The following is a 23,613-nucleotide window of genomic DNA, read 5'->3' as shown; positions in this document are numbered from 1 at the left end:
GCTATCGCAGTAATCTGCAGCTCAACAACCGCCTGAGATATCTGCACCCCACTAATTTTGTCCTGTTGTGCACCCCTGATTTTAATCTCACTACCATTGCCGGCTGCGCCTCGTTACCTAGAATGCAAGCTCTGGAAAACCCTCACCTACAATGCTCCGCTTCTCCACCTCACTTTCCTCCTTTAAGACACTCAAAACTTCATGGCTCATGTGCCTGGTGTCAGTCTTGGTTTTATAATACTTCCCTGAAGCACCCTCTGGAAAACTTCATTATGTTAAAGATGCTATGTAATTAGAAGCTATTGTATCCAAAAATCAATCGATTTGTCATGAATACATAATATTAATAATAATAATAATCTTTATTGTCACGAGTATGAAGTTACTGTGAAAGGCCCCGAGTCGCCACATGACAGCATTCATAGGGCAGCACGGTAGCACAGTGGTTAGCACAGTTGCTTCACAGCTCCAGGGTCCCAGGTTCGATTCCCAGCTTGGGTCACTGTGCGGAGTCTGCATGTTCTCCCTTTATCTGCGTGGGTTTCCCCCGGGTACTCCGGTTTCTTCCACAGTCCATAAGATGTGTGGCTCAGGTGGATTGGCCATGATAAATTGTCTTTGAAGTGTCCCAAAAAAGGGTAGCTGGGGTTATGGGGATAGGGTGGAGGTGTGGCTTTAAGTAGGGTGCTCTTTCCAAGAGCCGGTGCAGATTCGATGGGCCGAATTACCTCCTTCTGCACTGTAAATTCTATGTCTATCTATGTAACAATCATCCACACTTCTCTGGGGTAGATATTCCCAATGATTCACAAACCGTTGAAGGAATTGTTCCTAAATTGGCCAATTACGACTTCCGGTGGCGGTGATGTTTGAGTGAGCCGCACATTTGGCGGGCTCTCACTCCGGCGGGGCTTTAGGGCTGATTCCCCACGATAGCGGGACCACGGAGCGGCAAAAAGGCGGCCGCGAAAGTGCTGGAGAGCGGGCTGCAATCGATGGAACCGTGGGAGGCCAGGAGGTAGAGGAGGAGAGAGAGAAAGAGACAGAGGCAAGGAGCAGAGGAAACTGACCTGAAACTTAAGATGGCGGGCACACGGACCTTCCTTGCTCCAGGAGAAGAAAAACAGTTTTGGAGTCGCTGAAGCAGGACAACTTGGACGCACTTCAGATGCTCAAGAGGTAAAAGTTAAGGAGCCGGGAGAAGGAAGGCGGCAGCGAAAGTGCTGAGGAGCGGGCTGCGGCACATGGAACAGCGGGAGTCCAGAAGGCAGAAGAAAAAGGGACAGAGGCAAGGACCTGAAGAAAATTACCTGGGACCGAAGATGGCGGACACACGGACCCTGGACTCAGCAATCCAGCAGGCGCTGGATAACATGCGCAGATGGTTGCGGCGCTAGAAGTTGACAGGCTGAAAGAGCGGCAGAGAAGACAGAGTGGAGGAGCTGGAGAATAGAGTCCGCAGGAACAACCTGAGGATGGTCGGCCTCCCGGAGGGGACTGAGGGAGCTGATGCCGCAGCGTTTGTAGCAGACCTGTTGAAGCAGCTGATGGGGGCCGAAGCCTTTCCACGACTGCCGGAGCTGGAGGGGGCACACAGAGTGCAGGCGAACCCCCCCCGCCCAATGGTGATTAGGTTCCACAGGTTCGTGGACAAGGAGCGGGTGCTACAGTGGGCAAAGAGCGCCAGGAGCAGCGCGTGGAACAACAGTGTCCTCCGCATATACCAGGACCTAAGCCAGGAGGTGGCTCGGCGGCGAGCAGCCTTTAAGAATGTCAAGGAGGTGCTGTTCAAGAAGCACGTGAAGTTTGGTCTGCTGTTCCCGGCTCGCCTATGGGTCACGCACCAGGGTCAACACCACTACTTCTCAGAGCCTGAAGAAGCGATGGATTTTGCGAGGGATCAGGGGCTGGTCCCGAAAAGAGGCCCCACGGACGTGAATTAGGGCCCGAGGATTACCGTAGGAAGGTACGCCGAATGGGCCTGGACTGCTGCTCAACGGTTCAACTGGGCCAAAGGTGCCAAGCGGAACATTTGGGACTCTTTCCTTTGTTCATGGACATTGGTTTGGGGGGTTTACTTTTTTTTCTTTTTTCTCATTGGGTTTTTTTCCCCCCCTCTTTTTTCTGTTTTTTCCTTTTTGGGCGGATTTGTACTTTTTGTGCAGCTCGCGGAGGACACTGGAGCCGGCTTGCTCCAGTGGGTTGGAGATGGGGATGGGGCGCCGGGGAGTGGGGACGGGGAAACAATGGGAATGAGACAGGAAGGCGCCGGAGTGTTGAGTCACCGGGCTAGCAGATTGGCTAGTCAAGGGAGTCAGGTGGGGGGGGGGGGGGAAGATCACAGCCAGTGGATGGCAGAGGTGGGGGTATCGGGGGATGTGGTTAGGGGGGTGGGGTTGTTCTGCTGACGTGGGAGGGACTTGAAATAGGCACTGGAAAGGAGGTCGAGGGTGGAGGCAGCCAAACGGCGGGCCAGGAAGGGCGCGACGCACGGGTCAGCCCGAGAAAGGCTATGGCTGACCGGCGTGGTGGGGTGGGGGTGGGTTGTGCCCCCAACCAGGCTGATCACCTGGAATGTCAAGGACTGAATGCGCCGGTTAAGAGGGCGCGGGTGTTCGCGCACTTGCGGGCTCGGAGGGCGGACGTAATTATGTTGCAGGAGACACATCTGAAAGTGTCAGACCAGACCAGGCTAAGGAAGGGCTGGATTAGCCAGGTCTTCCACTCGGACTTGGACTCGAAGTCCAGGGGGGTGGAAATCATGATCAACAAGCGCGTGCAATTTGAGGCGGAGGGCATATCCGCAGACAGGGGGCGCAGATACCTGATGGTACGGGGCAGATTGGAGGGGAGAAGAGTGGTGCTGGTGAATATATATGCCCCAAACTGGGATGACGTAGACTTCATTAAAAGAGTGCTGGGGAAGATCCCGGACCTGGATTCTCGCAGGCTAATAATGGGGGGGGTCTTTAACATGGTCCTTGACCCGGCTTTGGATCGGTCGTGTCCCAGAACGGGTAGACTCCCAGCAATGGCAAGGGAGCTGAAAGGGTTTATGGAAAAAATGGGGGCAGTGGACCCCTGGAGAGATAGACAGCCGACAGGAAGGGGCTACTCGTTTTACTTGCACGTCCATAAAGTATATTCTAGGATAGATTTCTTCGTACTAAGTAGGGATTGTATAGGGGAGGTAAAGAACACTGAATACTCGGCAATTACTATCTCAGACCATGCCCCGCACTGGGTAGACCTGCAGATCGGGGGAGCGAGCTACCAACGCCTGCAATGGAGGCTAGACGTGGGACTGCTGTCGGAGGAGGGGATCTGTGAGAGGCTTTGGAGGTGTATGCAAAATTATTTGCAGGTGAATGACACGGGGGAGGTCTCAGCGGCGACCCTGTGGGAGGCGCTAAAGGCAGTAGTGCGGGGGGAGCTGATTTCAATTGGGGCCCACAGAGCCAAGGCAGACAGGGCAGAGATGGATAGATTGGTCAGGGAAATGGGTCGGATAGATGAAGAGCACGCGGAGTCCCCGGGGGAGGTTTTACTCAGGGAGAGGCAGAGACTACAGGCGGAACTGGGGGCACTATCCATGAGTAGGGCCGTGGAACAGCTTAGGAAGGCGAGGGGAGTGGTGTACGAGCATGGGGAAAAGGCTAGCAGGCTGTTAGCGCAGCAACTCAGGAGGAGGGAGGCGGCCAGGGAAATAGGTAGAGTGAGGGATGGGGAGGGGCGCAAAGTGGAGGACCCGGCAGGATTGAATAAGGTATTCCGGGACTTCTATCGCAAGCTGTATACTTCGGAGCCGCCGGAGGAGATGAAAAGGTTTCTGGACGGGTTAACATTCCCAACAGTAGGTGGGGGGGGTGAGTGGATGAGCTGGGGGCCCCGATTAGAGTGGAGGAGGTATTGGGGGGCCTAAAGGCCATGCAGTTGGGGAAAGCCCCGGGGCCGGATGGATACCCAGTAGAGTTCTATAGGATGTTTTCTGAGCTGGTGGGCCCGGTCTTGGCGGGGGTTTTCAATGAGGCAAGGGACAGAGGGACCCTGCCGCCGACAATGTCGCAAGCCACTATATCACTGATATTGAAGCGGGGTAAAGACCCGGAGGCGTGCGGGTCCTACAGGCCAATCTCCCTGATTAATGTTGACGCCAAGCTCCTGGCAAAGGTACTGGCGGTTAGAATTGGGGAGGACCAAACTGGGTTCGTGAAAGGTAGGCAGCTGGCGGCCAACCTGAGAAGATTACTTAATGTGATAATGATGCCCCCGGCGGGTAGGGAGGTGGAGGTAGTGGTGGCAATGGACGCCGAGAAGGCCTTTGACCGGGTGGAGTGGGACTATCTATGGGAGGTGCTCGGACGGTTTGGGTTCGGGGAGGGATTGGTGGATTGGATCAATTTATTATATAAGGCCCCGAGGGCCAGCGTCAGGACTAACAGAGAAGTGTCGGAGTACTTTAGGTTGTACCGAGGGACCAGACAGGGCTGCCCGCTCTCCCCGCTGCTGTTTGCGCTGGCCATAGAGCCGCTGGCGATTGCGCTGAGAGCCGCAGAGGGATGGAAGGGGATGGTGAGGGGCGGGGTAGAACATAGGGTCTCTCTTTACGCAGACGACCTGCGCCTGTACGTATCGGACCCAGTGGCCGGGATGGGAAGTATACTGGGAATGCTGAGGAAGTTCGGCCAGTTCTCAGGATACAAATTAAATACGGCCAAGAGTGAAATGTTTGTGGTACAGGCAAGGGGCCAGGAGAACAGATTGAGAGGGCTACCGTTTAGGCTGGTTGAGGAAAATTTCCGGCATTTGGGAATCCAGGTGGCACGAGACTGGGGCAGGCTGCACAAGTTAAATTTGGCCAGGGTGGTGGAGCAAATGAAGGGAGAGTTTCTGAGATGGGATGCACTCCCGCTGTCGCTGGCAGGGAGGGTGCAGACTGTAAAGATGACAATCCTCCCTAGATTTCTGTTTATTTTTCAGTGCCTCCCGATCTTTATCCCATAGTCCTTCTTCAAAAGAGTTAACAGGATACTCATGAGCTTTGTCTGGGCGGGAAAATACCCACGGGTGAAGGCGGCGATGTTGGAGAGAAACCGCAGCGAGGGAGGGCTGGCTTTGCAGAGTCTGATTAATTATTACTGGGCGGCCAACATCGCTATGATAAGGAAGTGGATGGTGGGTACGGGGTCTATTTGGGAGCGGGTGGAGGCGGCTTCGTGCAGGTGCTCCAGCTTGGCAGCCCTGGTCACGGCTCCTCTACCGCTGCCGCCGGCCAAGTACACCACCAGCCCGGTAGTGGTGGCGACCCTGCGGATATGGGGCCAGTGGAGGAGGCATGTAGGGGAGATGGGGGCGTCTGTCTGGGCGCCAATCTGCGACAACTATCGGTTTGCCCCCGGGAGTATGGATGGGGCGTACCGAGTATGGCGGCGGGCAGGGGCGGGAAGGGTGGGTGATATGTTCCTGGAAGGGAGCTTTGCGAGTTTGAGGAGCTTGGAGGAGAAATTTGGGTTGGTAAGGGGAAATTATTTTAGGTACCTACAGTTGCGGGACTTTGTTCGTAGACAGGTCCCATCTTTCCCGCGCCTCCCGCCAATGGGGATCCTAGACAGAATAGTCTCTAGGGGGGAAGAAGGGGAGGGTAGAGTCTCGGGTATTTATAAGGTGCTCATGAGGGAGGAAGGGTCCCAGACAGAGGAACTGAAACTTAAATGGGAGGAGGAGCTAGGCGGGGAAATGGAGGACGGGCTGTGGGCAGAGGCCCTGAGTAGGGTAAATTTGACCGTGACATGTGCTAGGCTCGGGCTGATTCAATTTAAGGTCGTTCACCGGGCCCATATGACGGTGGCTCGGATGAGCAAATTCTTTGGGATAGAGGACAAATACGCTAGGTGCGCAGGAGGACCAGCGAACCACGTTCACATGTTTTGGGCATGGCCTAAGCTGAGGGGGTACTGGGAGGGATTTGCGGGGATCATGTCCCAGGTGCTATAAACAAGGGTGGTGATGAGTCCAGGGGTGGCAATTTTTGGGGTTTCGGAAGACCCAGGAGTCCAGGGGGAGAAAGAGGCCGATGTTTTGGCCTTTGCTTCCCTGATAGCCCGGCGACGAATACTATTGGCATGGAGGGACTCAAAGCCCCCGAAGACTGAGTTGTGGCTTGTGGACATGTCGAGTTTCCTGGGTATGGAAAAAATTAAGTTCGCCTTGAGGGGTCTGTACAGGGGTTCGCCCGGAGGTGGCAACCATTCATTGACTTCTTTGCGGGAGAGTGAGCGTCAGCAGGGGGGGTGGGGGGAAGGGGGGGGGGGGGTAGAGTAGAGTAGAGTAGAGTAGAGTAGGAGGGAAAATATGGCGGGTAGTACCGGTGGGAGAGGAGCGGGCTTGTGCAATATGTTACGATTGAAGTATTGAAAGTACGTGGATGTTTGCACATTTTTGCCTTTTTTGCTCTCTTTCTGTTGATGTCTGTAACTGTTTACAAAGTCAAAAACTACCTCAATAAAATTGTTTATTTAAAAAAAAATTGGCCAATTACTTATTCGAAGACTGGGACCCCTAGTTCTAGATTCCCTCGATGGAGCAAGCATCCTTCTTTTACTTTGTTCTTCATTGGGCTGTGTGTACCACTGTCCAGGCCAGCATTTGTTGCCCTTGAACCGAGTGGTTTGCGAGGCCTTTATTGCCCATCCCTAATTGCCCTTGAACCAGAACATTTCAGAGGACCGTTTAGAGCCAACCGCATTGCTGTGGGTCGAAAGTCATGAAGGCCAAGCCAGGCAAGAATGGCAGATTTCCCACCTGAAGGGATATGAGTGAACCAGATGGGTTTTTAGAACAATCTATGATAGTTGTCATGGTGACCATTGCTGAGGCTAGCTTCGTATTCCAGATTTATTAATTAAATTCACCAGCTGCCATGGTTGGATTGCACAGTAAGAAGTCTTACAACACCAGGTTAAAGTCCAACAGGTTTGTCTCAAACACGAGCTTTCGGAGCGCAGCTCCTTCCTCAGGTGAATTGGATTGAACCATGTCCCCAGAGCCTAGCCCAGAGACATTACCACTGTGCCACTATCTCCCCTGCATAATCCATGTAACATTCATAATTATGTCTGGCTTTCGCACAATGTGCAACTTTAATTACTACAAAGTTTAATTTTGCAATTATCTTTGAAATTGCTTTACACCCTCATTCTCTTGTCCTCAATTTCTCTTCTCTTGAAGGTTAAATCAATGGGATCTACTTCCTCATAGCCAAAGTGTCCTGTCACCCAGGTAATCGTTACATGAGTGGAGTTGTCTCGAACAAGGGGTCGCAGTCCCAGGATATGGGGTGGGCCATTCAGGGCTGAGCTGAGGAGACATTTCTTCACTCAGAGGGTAGTGAATCTGGGAATTCTCCACCACAGAGGCTGTGGAGGCCAATAACTAAGCATTAGAATTCCGAAATGGAGTCCTGTATTTTGCACAGTATTTCAAACTTGGTGAAGATATACTGATTCAAGTTTGTTTTGCAATGGTAATACCGAAAGGAGCACTTGTCTGAGCATAGCAGCTGATGCATCAATTCCAATGGCGCATTAACCATAAATGTTAATTTTAGTTTGTTTTTTTCCACTTGATCTCTTCTCCATGTGGCTGTATATGGATCAGAGCATTCATCATTGTTACCACTTCAGCTACAGAGAACAGATTTGTTTTTGTCTTTCTCAAAAGGACAGTATAGGATGGTGCTTTCTGGGCATTCGTCATGCAAAGCTAACTTCGGCTCCTGGAGTGCTGAAAAAGTTGTCAAAAACACCGAAGCTGGTTTGAGAAAAATAATTTTTTGCAAGCTGTAATACCGACATTTTCATTTGTCACCTTAAACTCTGGGGAAAGCATGCCCCATCAAACTAAGCTGGAGTGTGTGGAGAATGAGGATTGAAGAATTTAGTAAAGGCAGTGACTCAAATCTGGCAAGATCCAAAATCCAGCACTGACTCAGCCCGGAGTGCCGGTTTTGAGATACTGGGCCTGTCGATGCAAATCCAAAGAGCAGTAAATTACCTGATCCAAAAGAATGTCACAGCACAAGGAGATTTAGACCATGCTGCTTTTGGTGAGAGCATTGCACACAAAACTTAATGAGACTTAAGACTAATTGATTCAAGCCATACTCTCCGGACGGGCTTATGTAGAAAGCAGGCTGGCACATTGATTGCTGTTTCAATAAACCCACTGACTCTTGCTTGATGTATTCTACCCAAATCTGTAAACAACACGTGTCCTGGTTATATAACTTTAAAAATAAATTGTGCTTATGATGAGCACGGCCTGAGGGCCAGCATTTACTGACCCGTCCCCAGCTACGCTTAAAGGTGGCATGAGGCACCTTCTTGGGCTGATGTAGCCCGTGTAGTGTGGGTACACTGTTTTTTGTAGCAATTTGACACAAATGAGTGGCCTGTGAGATCATTTCAGAGTTAACCACATTGCTGTGGGTTTGGAGCCACATGGAGGTCAGACCAGATAAGGATGGCAGATTACCTTCTCTGAAGGACACTTGCAAACCAGATGGGTTTTTCCAACATTCCAGTAGTTTCATGCTTATTAATGAGACTAATGGAATCTGTACTCCTGTGTCCCAAGCATTAATTGGGGCCTCAGAATTACCAGTCCAGTAACATTCCCGCTATTCGGCCATCCCCAGTAAAGGGACAGTTAAGGCTACACCCGTTAACGATCTTCCTATCTTTAAGGTCTACCCTCATGAATACTTACCAGAGGTACAGGATTCTTCCTTTGTATTGGCTAGCTTACTATTCTTTGTCCTTAAACCTCTTGTTTCCCTCTCTTCCTTTGAGGCACTCTTCAAAACCTACCTCCTTGACCAAGTATTTGGCCAGCTCGCCCAACATCGCTCACGTCTAATTTTGCTTCATAACTCTACTGCGATGCACCCTGGGATGTTTTCTGTTAAAGGTGCTATACAAATACAAGTTATTGTTCGGATTAGTGTTCAAAAACAGAATGTTCTCGGAGACCGAATTCACAGCCAACAACCCTTTGCTCTGAGGATTGACTCGTTCAGGAGCAATTGATGTTTACCTGCCTCTTTGCAAGATTTATGGACCAGCTCTTCTTTAAGCTTTGAATTATGAACCAATTGAGAACCGATGAAATCCAAAGTAAGAAACATATTGAGCAAGATGAGTCATACTGCAGTATTGGAATATACATAAAAAGTTCAACAGCTTTGCAACAGAACACATCCAAATAAAAAGCATTCTTTCTGCAGCTATACTAACAAGCACCAAAGAACTTTGTGCTTCAAAGATGATCTAGGAATTGTACCATTTGTTCTTTTCGATCCATTTTATCCATTTCCAAATTAGTTTTGATTTGATTCAACAGCAACTGAGCCAAATGCCAGGATGCTCACATGTATTAACTTTCCCTCTGCACGGAAAGACCTAGCTGTTTTCCCACCTCAGCACCTCGCTCTCATCCCCACGTGTCCGTCCTTGGCCTGCTGCAATATTCCAGTGAAGCAACACCTCATCTCCCATTGGGGACATTACATCCTTCAGGACTCAATATACAGTTCAACAACTTTAGCCTGTGACCTTTCTCGACCATAGAACCACAGAATTCTTAGTGGAGAAGGCGGCTATTCATCCCATCGAGCCTGCACCAAACCTCTGAAAGAGCACCCTACCCAAGACCATCAGAAAAAGGAGCAGAATTAGGCCACTTGGCCCATCGAGTACTAACGTTAGCAGCTTTGCCAAAGAGTCATCGGACTCGAAACGTTCGCTCTTTTCTCTCCCTACAGATGCTGCTAGACTGGCTGAGAGTTTCCAGCATTTTCCCTTTCGTTTCAGATTCCAGCATCCGCAGTAATTTGCTTTTCTCTAGAATCGCAGAATGTTTACAACACAAAAGGAGGCCATTTGGTTCTGTCCTGGATCTTTGTGGGTGTAACTAATCTCGTCCCATTCCACACCCAGGCCCTTTCCCTCTAGCTCAGTGGGATTTTTCTCTTCAGATAATAATCCAATTCTCTCTTGAATGCCTTGATTGACCCTCCCTCCACCACACTCTCACAGTGCATTCTATAAACTAACTACTCACTGCATCAAAGCGTTTTTCCCTCAGGTCTCAGTTGCTTATTTTGCCAATTACTTTCAAGTGATGTCCACTGGTTTTCGACCCTTCAACAATTAGGAACAGTGTCTCCCTCTCCACTCCATCCAGACCCCTCATGATTTTGAATACCTCCATCAAATCTCCTCTCAACCTTTCTCCAAGGAGAACAATCCCAGCTTTTCCAATCTTTCAATCCAGCCGAAGCCCCTCACCCCTGGAATTATTTTTTCAATAAAAACACAGATGATCATTAAAAACAAGCAAGTCACGACAATGTTGTACCTGCTCAGCAACAGTCATCCTCCTGTTGGGATCCACATCTCTACCTTCCAACTTGGCCTTCACTCTTTTCCACACACTAACAGCATAGGAATTCCGCTCCTGAACAGCTGAAAGCAAAATCCATGCCTTTAATTTTTCATAAAATAGACATAATTTTAGCAAGCACAACAAAGGTTGAAGGAAAACAAAAGAGAAAATGCTGTGAATATGTGGACCAAGCAGTGTTTGAGGAGAGGGAGAGCGAGTTCGAGAGCAGGTGAATGTCAACCTTTCAGGTCGCGATCGTTCATCAGATCACTGACCTGAAACATTAACACTGTTTCACTCCCTAGCGATGCTCCCAGACCCGGTGTGTTTCCAACATTTTGGTTTTAAGTCAGATACCTTGCTCCACAGAATTTTGCTTCGAGATTAAAGCTAATTCACAAAGAAAGCACTTATCTCAAATATCTTTGAAGTGTAGACAGTTATGCAGACAAAACAAGTGTGCAAATGGCACGGTCACACAAATAAGAAACTGGCCAGTTAATCTGTTTCGATCAGCTTCCCCTCTTTGAGCAGGGCCACTTGTACACCCACACGAACAATAAGACAAGGCCTGGATTTAATATCTCACCCAAAAGTTGGCACTTCTGACAATGCTGCAGTCTTCAGCACTAGACTCAATTGCCAACCCGGGTTGTGTGTTCAAGTCCTGCAATGGGGTTTGAACCCATGACCTCCAGACGTGGGGAAGCACAATCACATCGGAAACCCTTTCAATTTGCATACCATGCAATACAGCCCAAATTTGATCTAATATATGCAAATACAATCAATAATGCTAGTTAAATATCAGTCTGGGCTAAATTAGGGCCTTTAAGGTAATTTACCCAATCACAGCAGCACGGTAGCATTGTGGATAGCACAATTGCTTCACAGCGCCAGGGTCCCGGGTCCGATTCCGGCCTGGGTCACTGTGCGGAGTCTGCACATCCTCCCAGTGTGTGTGTGGGTTTCCTCCGGGTGCTCCGGTTTCCTCCCACAGTCCAAAGATGTGCAGGTTAGGTAGATTGGCCATGATAAATTGCCCTTAGTGTCCAAAATTGCCCTTAGTGTTGGGTGGGGTAACTGGGTTATGGGGATAGGGTGGAGGTGTTGACCTTGGGTAGGGTGCTCTTTCCAAGAGCCGGTGCAGACTCGATGGGCCGAATGGACTCCTTCTGCACTGTAAATTCTATGATAATCTATGACAACACTTGAAAATATATCTGAGAACTAGGCTGAACATAAAAAGTTCGGAGGGAAAGTGAAAAAATAAATAAGAGAACCAAAGAGGGTGGCAGCAAGAGACTGGCAGCTAACAAAGACAAATCAACCGTATAAAAGGGGAATGACACCATTGACCAGGTGGCCGAGGTACTAACTGAGTATTTTGCGCCTGTCTTTTCGAAGGAAGGGGATGCTGCGTCTGACTCACAGTAAAAGAGAAGATAGTTGAGATTCTGGATAGGCCAAAATTGATAAAAAGGTATATTAATAATAATAATCTATATTATTGTCACAAGTAGGCTTACATTAACACTGCAATGAAGTTACTGTGAAATGCCCCTAGTCGCCACATTCCGGCGCCTGTTCAGGTACACGGAGGGAGAATTCAGAATGTCCAATTCACCTAACTGCACGTGTTTCAGGACTTGTGGGAGGAAACTGGAGCACCCGGAGGAAACCCACGCAGACACAAGGAGAACGTGCAGACTCCGCACAGACAGTGACCCAAGCCGGGAATCAAACCTGGGACCCTGGAGCTGTGAGGCAACAGTGCTAACCACTGTGCTAGCGTGCTGCCCATATTCAACTGAGTGCAGATAAGATTCAGGAGAATGACCCCAAGAATGAGGAACTTTAGTTGCGAGTATAGATTGGAGATCTTGTTTTTATTGGAGAAAGGAAGATTAACAGGAGATCTGATGGACGTGTTTCAAACGATGTGGAATATTGACAGGACAGATTGGGAGAAACTGTTCCTGTTGGTGGAAGGCTCGAGAACCAGTGGACATCAATTAAGGTGATCAGAAAAAGAAACAATGACAATGTGAGGAAAAAATCTCGAAAACGACACTGAGTAGTTTGGATCTGAAATGCTCTATCTGGCAGGGTGGCAGAGGCACATAAGAACACAAGAACTAGGAGCAGGAGTAGGCCATCTGGCCCCTCGAGCCTGCTCCGCCATTCAATCAGATCATGGCTGATCTTTTGTGGACTCAGCTCCACTTTCCAGCCCGAACACCATAACCCTTAATCCCTTTATTCTTCAAAAAACTATCTATCTTTACCTTAAAAACATGTAATGAAGGAGCCTCTACTGCTTCACTGGGCAAGGAATTCCATAGATTCACAACCCTTTGGGTGAAGAAGTTCCTCCTAAACTCAGTCCTAAATCTACTTCCCCTTATTTTGAGGCTATGCCCCCTAGTTCTGCTTTCACCCGCCAGTGGAAACAACCTGCCCGCATCTATCCTATCTATTCCCTTCATAATTTTAAATGTTTCTATAAGATCCCCCCTCATCCTTCTAAATTCCAACAAGTACAGTCCCAGTCTACTCAACCTCTCCTCATAATCCAACCCCTTCAGCTCTGGGATTAACCTAGTGAATCTCCTCTGCACACCCTCCAGTGCCAGTATGTCCTTTCTCAAGTAAGGAGACCAGAACTGAACACAATACTCCAGGTGTGGCCTCACTAACACCGTATACAATTGCAACATAACCTCCCTAGTCTTAAACTCCATCCCTCTAGCAATGAAGGACAAATTTCCATTTGCCTTCTTGATCACCTGTTGCACCTGTAAACCAACTTTCTGTGACTCATGCACTAGCACACCCAGGTCTCTCTGCACAGTGGCATGCTTTAATATTTTATCGTTTAAATAATAATCCCGTTTGCTGTTATTCCTACCAAAATGGATAACCTCACATTTGTCAACATTGTATTCCATCTGCCAGACCCTAGCCCATTCACTTAACCTATCCAAATCTCTCTGCAGACTTCCAGTATCCTCTACACTTTTCGCTTTACCACTCATCTTAGTGTCATCTGCAAACTTGGACACATTGCCCTTGGTCCCCAACTCCAAATCATCTATGTAAATTGTGGACAATTGTGGGCCCAACACAGATCCCTGAGGGACACCACTAGCTACTGATTGCCAACCAGAGAAACACCCATTAATCCCCACTCTTTGCTTTCTATTAATTAACCAATCTTTTATCCATGCTACTACTTTACCCTTAATGCCATGCATCTTTATCTTATGCAGCAACCTTTTGTGTGGCACCTTGTCAAAGGCTTTCTGGAAATCCAGATATACCACATCCATTGGCTCCCCGTTATCTACTGCACTGGTAACGTCCTCAAAAAATTCCACTAAATTAGTTAGGCACGACCTGCCCTTTATGAACCCATGCTGCGTCTGCCCAATGGGACAATTTCTATCCAGATGCCTCGCTATTTCTTCCTTGATGATAAATTCCAGCATCTTCCCTACTACCGAAGTTAAGCTCACTGGCCTATAATTTCCTGCTCTCTGCCTACCTCCTTTTTTAAACAGTGGTGTCACGTTTGCTCATTTCCAATCCACCGGGACCACCCCAGAGTCTAGTGAATTTTGGTAAATCGTCATTAGTACATCTGCAATTTCCCTAGCCATCTCTTTTAGCACTCTGGGATGCATTCCATCAGGGCCAGGAGACTTGTCTACCTTTAGCCCCATTAGCTTGCCCATCACTACCTCCTTAGTGATAACAATCCTCTCAAGGTCCTCACCTGTCATAGCCTCATTTCTATCAGTCGCTGGCATGTTATTTGTGTCTTCCACTGTGAAGACCGACCCAAAAAGCCTGTTCAGTTCCTCAGCCATTTCCTCATCTCCCATTATTAAAACTCCCTTCTCATCCTCTAAAGGACCAATATTTACCGTAGCCACTCTTTTTTGTTTTATGTTTTTGTAAAAACTTTTACTGTCTGTTTTTATATTCTGAGCAAGTTTACTCTCATACTCATCTTACTGTGTAGGTAGATTCAACTGTGGATTTCAAAAGGTACTACGATAATTGTCTGAAGAATACAGATACGGGCAATGGCAGTAGAGTGGGAATGAGGGAGCTGCACTTGTTGTAAGCTGGCAAGGACACAATAGGTTCCTGTGTTGTGACCTTTTTGATTCTGTAAGTACTAGACACCTCAACTCATGGAAATGCAACTTACCTTTCCCAGTCTTGGGGTCTCTTGCTGCCTTTTTAGGACTTGGAGCAACATTCTTTCCCAGTCCTATAGTTGTGCCTGGCGGAGTGCTTGCTGAAGCAGCAAGGTTTCTCTGAGCCATCTTTCGTGCATTCTGTGACATAACCTCCGGTTGTGTCTTTTGGGTTGTACTGCTTCGAACAGCTGCAGGGAGAAAAAGCATCGGGTACATAAAGCAATCCCACACTACTGGACTGGTGTAGAAAGGCAGAGGAATTTAGAAAAACATGGAAAGGTTTTTATTTTGAGAAACCGGATGGTACAGTGGGTAAAACACACTGTTCATTCACTTCGGAGACCTGGATTCTACTGCAGCCCAGACACATGAAAAGCTTCCTCTTTCTGCAGGTGTTGAGGATAATCAGTGAGCTCATGCAGTCACACTGCCATTCCAAATAGGCACCTAGTCAACAAATAAGGGGGTGACAATCATGCAGTGACAATGTCACTGGACTAATAATCCAGAAACCAGGCTAATGTTCTGGAATTTAAATTAATAAATCTGGAAACAAAAGTTAATCTCACTAATGGCAGCCATGAAATTATCATCGATTGATGTAGAAACCCATCTGGTTCACTAATGTCCTTTAAGGAAGGATATCTATCATAGTTACCTGGTCTGGCCTATATTTGACTCCAGACCCACAGCAATGTAGCTCTCCACTCCCCTCTGAAATGGCCTTGCAAGTGACTCATTCCCAGATCAATAGGGATGAGCAATAAATGCTGGCCTTGCAAGCGACACCCACATCCCATAAAAGAACCAAAGGGAAATAAATCTGTCTAAAATTCAAATGGATAACTTCAGGTGGTTGTGATAAATGCAAAAACACTATCTCAATAGTCGGACTCCTTTTCTGTAGGAAAGACAATTCTATTCATCTACGGGCGGCACAGTGGTTAGCCCTGCTGCCTACGCCGCCGAGGACCCGGGTTCGATCCCGGCTCTGGGTCACTGTCCGTGTGGAATTTGCACATTCTCCCCATGTCTGCGTGGGTTTCACCCCCACAACCCAAAGATGTGCAGGTTAGGTGGATTGGCCATGCTAAATTGCCCCTTAATTGAAAAAAAATTGGGTACTCTAAATTTAAAAAAAAAAATTCTATTCATCTACTAAGGGGTTCTATTCATTTAATAATTTACAGTTTGTGACACTATTTCTCAGACAAAAACAAATCAATAACTTACTTGATTAATATTCAGTAAAAGTGACAATGCAAAGTAATTGTTTTTATAAACTGAAATTTATTTGACATTTACTTACTGATTATTGCAACCAAATGCATGTCATAAGAGCCAACGCTACTTTAGAGAATGGAAACTGATGATTGCAAAGTCAGTATTAAGCTCTACATAAATGTTTACCTGCTGCAAAACTGGGCTGAAATGCAGAGGCAGAGGTTGGGCTTGAACACTCATTAGATTTATCTGTGACCAGTGGAGATGCAAAACTGACCAGATCATTGTAGACACTGAAAGACAAGACCAAGAGTTACTGCTGAAAACAGAACAAAAGCAATCTGATAGGAATCATACATCACTGAACTAACACACCGCTGCCTCAGATGCAAATGAGATATTTAATTTCCACTCAGTGGATTGGGCTAAATGAAAGATGGTTTTCTATCGTCCTGCTTTTTGTACCTATGTGTGCAATGTATTTGATATGGAATATCTTATCAGATGGTTGTACTCTTTCTTCCCTTTGCCTTTTACTCTTCTCCTGAAGGCATGTGCTCACACAGAGGAATTACACTGTGACTAACTGGTGCAATGGTCCATTCTCCCTACATTAGGCTAAACAGGAAGAGGAGATTGTAGCCATGCTGAACCATGATGCCCACTAAAGCACACTTCTCCCACCAGTTTCCCATCTCGTGAGCTCAGGGAGGCCAACATTGGCACTCCCCCAGTGACAATGTTGAGAACAACCAACTGCACTAGGATCGGAGGATCAAACTTGCAATCTTACTGACCCACGTGGTTCAGTGTCAGAACAGCCGGTGCATTTATCCACGAGTCACTGGATAGGTCTCAGATAATCAGATTATACCACAGTAGGACATAAAAACAAAGAATGGATGAATGCATTTCCTACAAGTTTTCATTTCTGCTGCAGTTTGAAGGTTTCAGCCCTCATTGACTTCAAACCAGATAAACCATCTCAGTGGGAAGTAATATTCCCTTGAGAAGAGCACAGGCTGTGTATGATACCCTAAAGGTTTAATAGTGTTGATGCCCTGTAGCGAAAGATTGCTGTATGGCGAGGTGCACTGTGGATGCTCATTGAACTAAAATGCAATTAGATCTCTACATTCGGGAGAGATACGGTGAAGTTAAAAAATATATAAATTTTACATGAAGAATTATTGTCAAGTGCAGTCCCAATTATGGAACAAGTGCAACATGAAAGCTTTGGGGAAATTTGTTAGTACTAATTGTTCAGTCTTCTCCAAAGTGTAGTTAGACCACTCTTATCTGAGTCATGTCAATATAAGTTTCGAACACTAGCTGATATATTATTGAAGCATTAAACAATACCCCAGGGCTTGGTGCAATAGATTCCTCTAAGCTGCACAGTTGTGCAGCAACCTTAAGGTTCTTGCACAGGCTGCACACAAGTTGTTCATTTTAAATTACCATGCATGTGCAATTGAACAAGAATATTTAAAGGGCCCGCGTGTTTAAACTGATCAGCCATGAACAGCAAAAAATAAAGGAGTTTACATTAGGTGCAAGTTAACCCTGAATAAATTATGGAAGCCAAATAAATGGTTTTCAAATACTTGCAACAATTTTACAATGATATAAATATTTTGCAAATCAGATACATTTACTTATGCAACACAAGCACAAACTGATTAATGTTTTGTGTTGTGTTGAGACATTCAGTGATCGATGGAAGGCAATACAGAAATCTTTGTTCATTGTCACTTCACATACATCCTCAAAAAATTAGCACATATTCCAACTGTTAATTGTATATATAATGCTATGTGCAAAGGACATTTCCTATGGAAGCTTCATCAGAGATACATTAAACCAAAATGTCAAAGAAAGTGGTTTAACCTGCAATAATTTAAATAGCTTCCTTACTTTAGGCTCTGAGATTTCATTTCCTTTAGAGTTGGTGTAATCTCCTGTAGCATTTCGACATGTTCCTGACTTCGGACCTGTCCCATGGCCTGCACTATTGTGAACAGCACAGTTTGGATGTTATCTTGCCAAGACTTGTATTCAGCTAAAAACTGACGCACACTGTCTTCATAGGGGACATCTTCATTGTCTCCTAGAGCTGCTTCTTCGTCCTTTTAATGCGAGATAACAAAAATGAGAGAAAATATTTTCTTTTGTAAGAGAGTTCCCATTTGTTAGAATGGCTTATCGCTTTAGGAATTCATTGTGTTTTACATGCCGAGAATCATTAATTTTAATAAAATACAGGAATGGAAACTTAACTAACAGCAAGTTTTTGATAAAAGGTTTTTCTGGAGATTAGATGGCTACCAGTTGGCTTGTGCATGTGGATCCCAGAGGTGAAAGCACGTTCAAATCCCAAGACTAAAAGAACGAATTCTCCGTTCTGTGAGCCACAATTTAGCACGGTGAATTAGCTACGATAACCTCAGTCCAATTAATTGAGAACAGGAAACCGCAATCAAAATACTGTTAGCGTCTATTACAGTTGGTCATAACTACATTGCCACAGGGCTAATAATCCTGAGACTCGGCGTAATGCTCTGAGAATCGGGGTGCAAATTCCACCTCGGTACATGGTGAAATTTGAATTCAATAAGAAAAAAATGTGGAATTAAAAGTCTAATGATGACCATGAAACCATTGTCGATTGTTGTAAAAACCCATCAAGTTCACTAATATCCTTTCAGGAAGGAAATCTGCTGTCCTTACCCGGTCTGGCCTACATGTGACTCCAGATCCACAGCAATGTGGTTTACTCTTAACTGCCCTCTGAAGTGACCTAGTTTAAGGGATGGGTAATAAACGCTGGCCCAGCCAGTGACGCCCACACAAAATATAAATACATCTTTGAAAGAGAGAATTCCAAATTCCATTTTTATGCCAATGTTACCATGTGAACAGTGGTAAAGACCTGCCTTTCCCAACTTCCTTGTTTGCGTTTTCACTTAACTCACAACTTTGTTTGAAATGTCTGAACCCCTGCACAGATTCTTTGTTAAGTACATCCATTGAGCGCAGCTAGAGTGTGGGATTGGTTAATTTACCCCAAGATATCAGTTTCATCATTCATTACATTTGCAAAAGATCTTTGAAAGCCAACACAGATATATTCTGCCAAATGTAGCACTGTTAGACGTGACCTCCAGCATATTGAGCAGCAGTAACAAACTCAGATGGATCGCAATGCTATGTTAAACTGGAGGATACAGCAAGTAATTGTTGGGGTCAGTTACTGAGTATACTTACTGATATTGTTCACTTCATTCAGTGAGTAACTAAACTCTAGAGACTAGGATGGTATATGGATCTGTATGGGGTTAGCTGATCTCAACTCGGGTAATGATGAGTTGGCACAATTGGCCGTAGAAACCAGTTTCTGGCATCATACCATTATCCAGTAACCTTGGGAGTAGTGCATGCGAGTGGATATAATGAAAATAATTTGCTGTAGAGTAACTGCCCAAAGCAATGCTTCCCTTGCATGCTGGAATCTATGTAATCGAGCACCAATCAAAAGCATGTTCCTCATTTGTGATTTTGCCATTTGTAACAGAAGGAATGCAACCCGTCCAAATGGCGAGATTTTAAATTAGTTTTTTCAATTAATGGACAATTTAGCGTGGCCAATTCACCTGCCCTGCACATCTTTGGGTTGTGGGGAAGACCCATGCAGACACGGGGTGAATGTGCAAACTCCATAAGGACGGTGACCCGGGGCTGGGATCGAACCCGGGTCCTCAGCGCCGTGAGGCAACAGTGGTAACCACTGTGCCACCCTACAAACAGTGGGACCTTACTGTATTCTGATTCCTGAAGTATTGACCAGTACCGATGTTACAACTAATGCAAATTTTATGTTAATACTGCCACTTTGATCATTTGTGCTCCAGTTCTAGACAGCACTGAAATGATGGCAGAGTCTTGGGCTACAACCTAGCTGCACTGGAATGTGATGCGTATTTCAAGCAAATAAGATGCATTTGCCCAGGTTTCTCCGGAGAAGCAGGTATTTTGACCAATTATATTTCAGTCAGTCTTTGGGAACAATCCCACTTTTACTAGGTCTGCATGAAGCTAGTCTCTTATTTTTCACAAGGCCAAATCCAAACTCTCAACATTAAGTTATTGTGTATTGTGAAAAATCCTCATTCACAATTTGCTGCAAGCTTAATCTGGATTTGCCAATGGATGTGGGTGGCACTGGCAAACAATGCAAACAGTGTGTGTGAGTGTTTTGGCCACAGTGGGTAAGCTACGGCAATTTCAAAATCAACTATCACTGACTCAATTCTGAGGATTAGGTACAAACACAACAAAGCACAGAAGCTGCAAATCATTAGTGACAACTTCGGGCAAATTTTTTTTTTTTTAAAACAGAAAAGCATGCAAAGCCTTAACAATGGTACAACTTCATATGCAACAATTTAAACAAGAAAAAATAATTTTTACTTGATATATCCAAAAATAAATGCCGTCTAAAGGAGGAAAAAAAATCAGACCACTTCCAGAAATGATATATATAACGCGAGTGGTTGAAATGGGTATAAAATTTAAGTGACCAATGTAACGTCTCTATATTACTAAATTCTAAGAGCCAGATTTGAAGCAGCCCATCACGGCAAGTATGCGGGAGGCCCCACGTAAGTCTCCCAGAGACAAGAAAGAAGACACCCTGATTAGCGCGGAGGTGGGAAGGGGTTGATGTGGAATTCCCAGCTGCAGCCATTCACATGTCAATCAGGCTCATTAATGAGCCAATTTTTGAAATATTCCCTCAAGAGTTATGGGCGTTGCTGCCTGGGCCAGGATTTATTGCCCATCCCTAATTGCCCTCGAACTAAGTGGCTTGCTCAACCATTTCAGTAAGTCATTTAAGAGTCAACCACATTGTTGCGGTCCTGGAGTCACATATAGGCCAGGCAAGGAGAGGAGAGAAGATTTCCTTCTCTAAAGAGCACTAGTGAACCAGATGGACTTTTACCACAATCAACAATGGTTTCATTAGACCTTTAATTCCAGGTCTCCAGAGCATTACCCTGGGTCACTATGCCAGTAAGAATACCACGAGGCCATCACCACCCCATCAATTGACCCCATTATCCCCAAGTCCACCACTTGAGGGATTAAAGTGAGGCTGAATGCGTTCCCCACACCCTCAAAAGGCTGTCCAGAAAAACCTGTTGGGTTTACGCAGCCTCCTGGGAGGGGCCCTTCCCTATCTGTGCCTGTGAATGGCCGAGCATTGGACAGGGAGGTGGCACCCAGCCCTCAACTCCAAACTCCTTCTCCCATAATTGCTGCCCTATGGCCCCCATCCACCTTCACTCAGCTGTGGCCTTGGGCCCCTCTATGAACTTGGGTCACCGGTGGGTGCTGTGCCACCAGACGTCATCGCACTACCTGGCAGCAGTGACAATTTATTTGCCAGCAGGTACAACTTCCACCCCAGGAACCTCAACCATGGGGAAGTGCCGATGGTGGTCAATTAAGTGCTTGGAAGGGCACTTGATACCGTCTGGCCGCCACCATAGAATTGATGGAAGTACCCCACAGGTTCTCCGAATGGTGGGCCAGAGCCTCGTGGATATTAATTCCAGCTTCAGTGACAATATCCGTGCAGACTTTCTCACATTTGGGCAACAATCTGTTTACTCATTTACATGTGTGGAGCTTCAACTGAGTGCCAATAGAATATCTTTTTCTCTGGACAGAGAAAATTCTGATTTTATCACCTGATACTGGCATTCATTGTCAATGGGATCTAAAATACTGTTCGCATACTATGTAGCAAGGACACTTATCCATTAAAAAAAAAATTTAAAGTGCCCAATTCATTTTTTCCAATTAAGTGACAATTTAGCCTGACCAATCCACTGAGCCTGCACATTTTTGGGATGTGGGGGCGAAACCCACGCAAACACGGGGAGAATGTGCAAACTCCACACGGTCAGTGACCCAGAGCCGGGATCAAACCTGGGACCTCGGCGCCGTGAGGCAGCAGTGCTAACCACTGCGCAGCCCGGCAAGTACACTTATTCATGGAGTTTCCTTTTTAAAAAAAAAGTTATTCAAATGGTTCAGAGGAACCAAATTTCTCGAAATATCAAAAGTTAGGGAAATAATGCCCAGTTTCCTAAAGTCTGCATTTGGCCAACCATTCTGGCTCTTCAGAGTTCTTTATATGAGCATTCTAGTTGTGAACCTTCCCTCACACTTTCTCACTTGTTGATTCTCTACTTTAAGGAACCTCAAGTCTCTACATCCTCAGAGATAATGCAGTGCAGCCAACATCTGCAACACTCAGTCTGGAAGGGTATCGTACGACCACAGCACTAAAGATCGCACATCTTTAATGGCTATAATTTCATAATACATTATTCTACAGAACCAATTCACGACCTCGATATTTCTGTGCATTGGTGGCAGGTTACTTCTCAACTACTTAAATGGAAAATATAAATGGTGAAAACTTCAATGAATACACTCTCTGAAAAGCCTTTTAGTTTAAGCTGACAGGGCAGTAAAACAGTCAGCAGTCCATAAAAACAGAAATAAAATTCAGAAGGCAAATAAAAGGAAAAAAGTGAAACGTGATCATTACCTTTGCCATTGCTTTCAGGAGGTGTTTAACATCAGCCAACAATTTGTTATGGCCAGTAAGCACAGTTTTAATATTATCCACCAGAGTCTGTATTGTTTCACAAACAGCTTCGACTTGTTGCTCCCTCTCAGACTGCACTGCCCTCTGCGTTGACATATCTTGAGTCAGTTGTTTGTGAGCAGAAGAAAGCCATTCAGGACTTCCTATTGGATGTTCAAGACTGGTAGCCTGGAAGAAATAGGCGAATATCACACTGAACTTTGCTACTATACGTGCATTCAATTGCAATTATCAGGCATCTCCGTTCCATTTAAGTTAGGTTACACTTCCGGAATTAGTTATCGTAGTTATCGTTAATCAATGCGACAATTAATAATTGCTTTACACCCAGGATAAATAGTGTTGTTGTTGTGCATCAATCCGAACAGCAATAGTAGATTATTGATAATATGCTATGACGTTTTAATCCTAGTTCCAGAAGATTTCCTGCTGGTTTTGAAAAAAATGAAGCACAACTTCAATCAAGGTCAGGCCGAATGAACTGTTTTGACACCATATATCCCGTGTAACAGGTTTGTAAAATAAATGTAAATTTTATATTCTACTTAGCTTGTAAATTTACATTTATTGTCGACAGTAAATGCTCCTAGAGATGGTGTAGAATTCCAGTCCTCAGCCCAGGACTCCCAGTCCATTAATTTTTGATTACTGTAGATCTGTTTAAACTGTGTGGTAGGTGTGAAAAACCTGTCCTCACAGTGCTGCTTTATTACAGCATAAAACTGAAAACTAGACCACCAATATTGGTAAGAGTATGCAGTTTGAAATAAATGCAAATTAGATATTTAAAACTGATGGTGACCCATGAGTTAACACGGTACACACTTGTCAGCTCAAAGATTAAAAAACCTCACGCATCCCTCTTCTACAACACAAGACACTTGACTCCAAAGCTTAGATCCAGCCTCTTTTCTCTCTTCCCCCATTATTACTATCACTAGTCTCACAATGTGGAGACACAGGGGACAAGAACTAAATTGGATACTTAACTGCTTTGACGTCTAAAAGCCGAGATTAGGGGTACATAAGGATGGAGGACATACGGGCAGGCAT

The 23,613-nt window shown here is 45.8% G+C and overlaps 1 protein-coding gene across 1 annotated transcript in view; it reads right to left on the bottom strand.

Moving 5' to 3' along the window:
* The window catches only part of smg1 (SMG1 nonsense mediated mRNA decay associated PI3K related kinase), a 232,495-nt gene that overhangs the window by 5,271 nt on the left and 203,611 nt on the right, over positions 1 to 23,613 (bottom strand). The window contains 5 exon segments of the mRNA XM_038820856.1: positions 10,417 to 10,523; positions 14,663 to 14,842; positions 16,065 to 16,171; positions 17,796 to 18,007; positions 22,501 to 22,728. Of these exon segments, the coding sequence (XP_038676784.1) occupies positions 10,417 to 10,523; positions 14,663 to 14,842; positions 16,065 to 16,171; positions 17,796 to 18,007; positions 22,501 to 22,728 (834 nt within the window).

Source organism: Scyliorhinus canicula, chromosome 15 (genome assembly GCF_902713615.1).
Source record: "Scyliorhinus canicula chromosome 15, sScyCan1.1, whole genome shotgun sequence".
NCBI lineage: Eukaryota > Metazoa > Chordata > Chondrichthyes > Carcharhiniformes > Scyliorhinidae > Scyliorhinus > Scyliorhinus canicula.
This window is presented reverse-complemented; position numbering and strand designations above follow the sequence as displayed.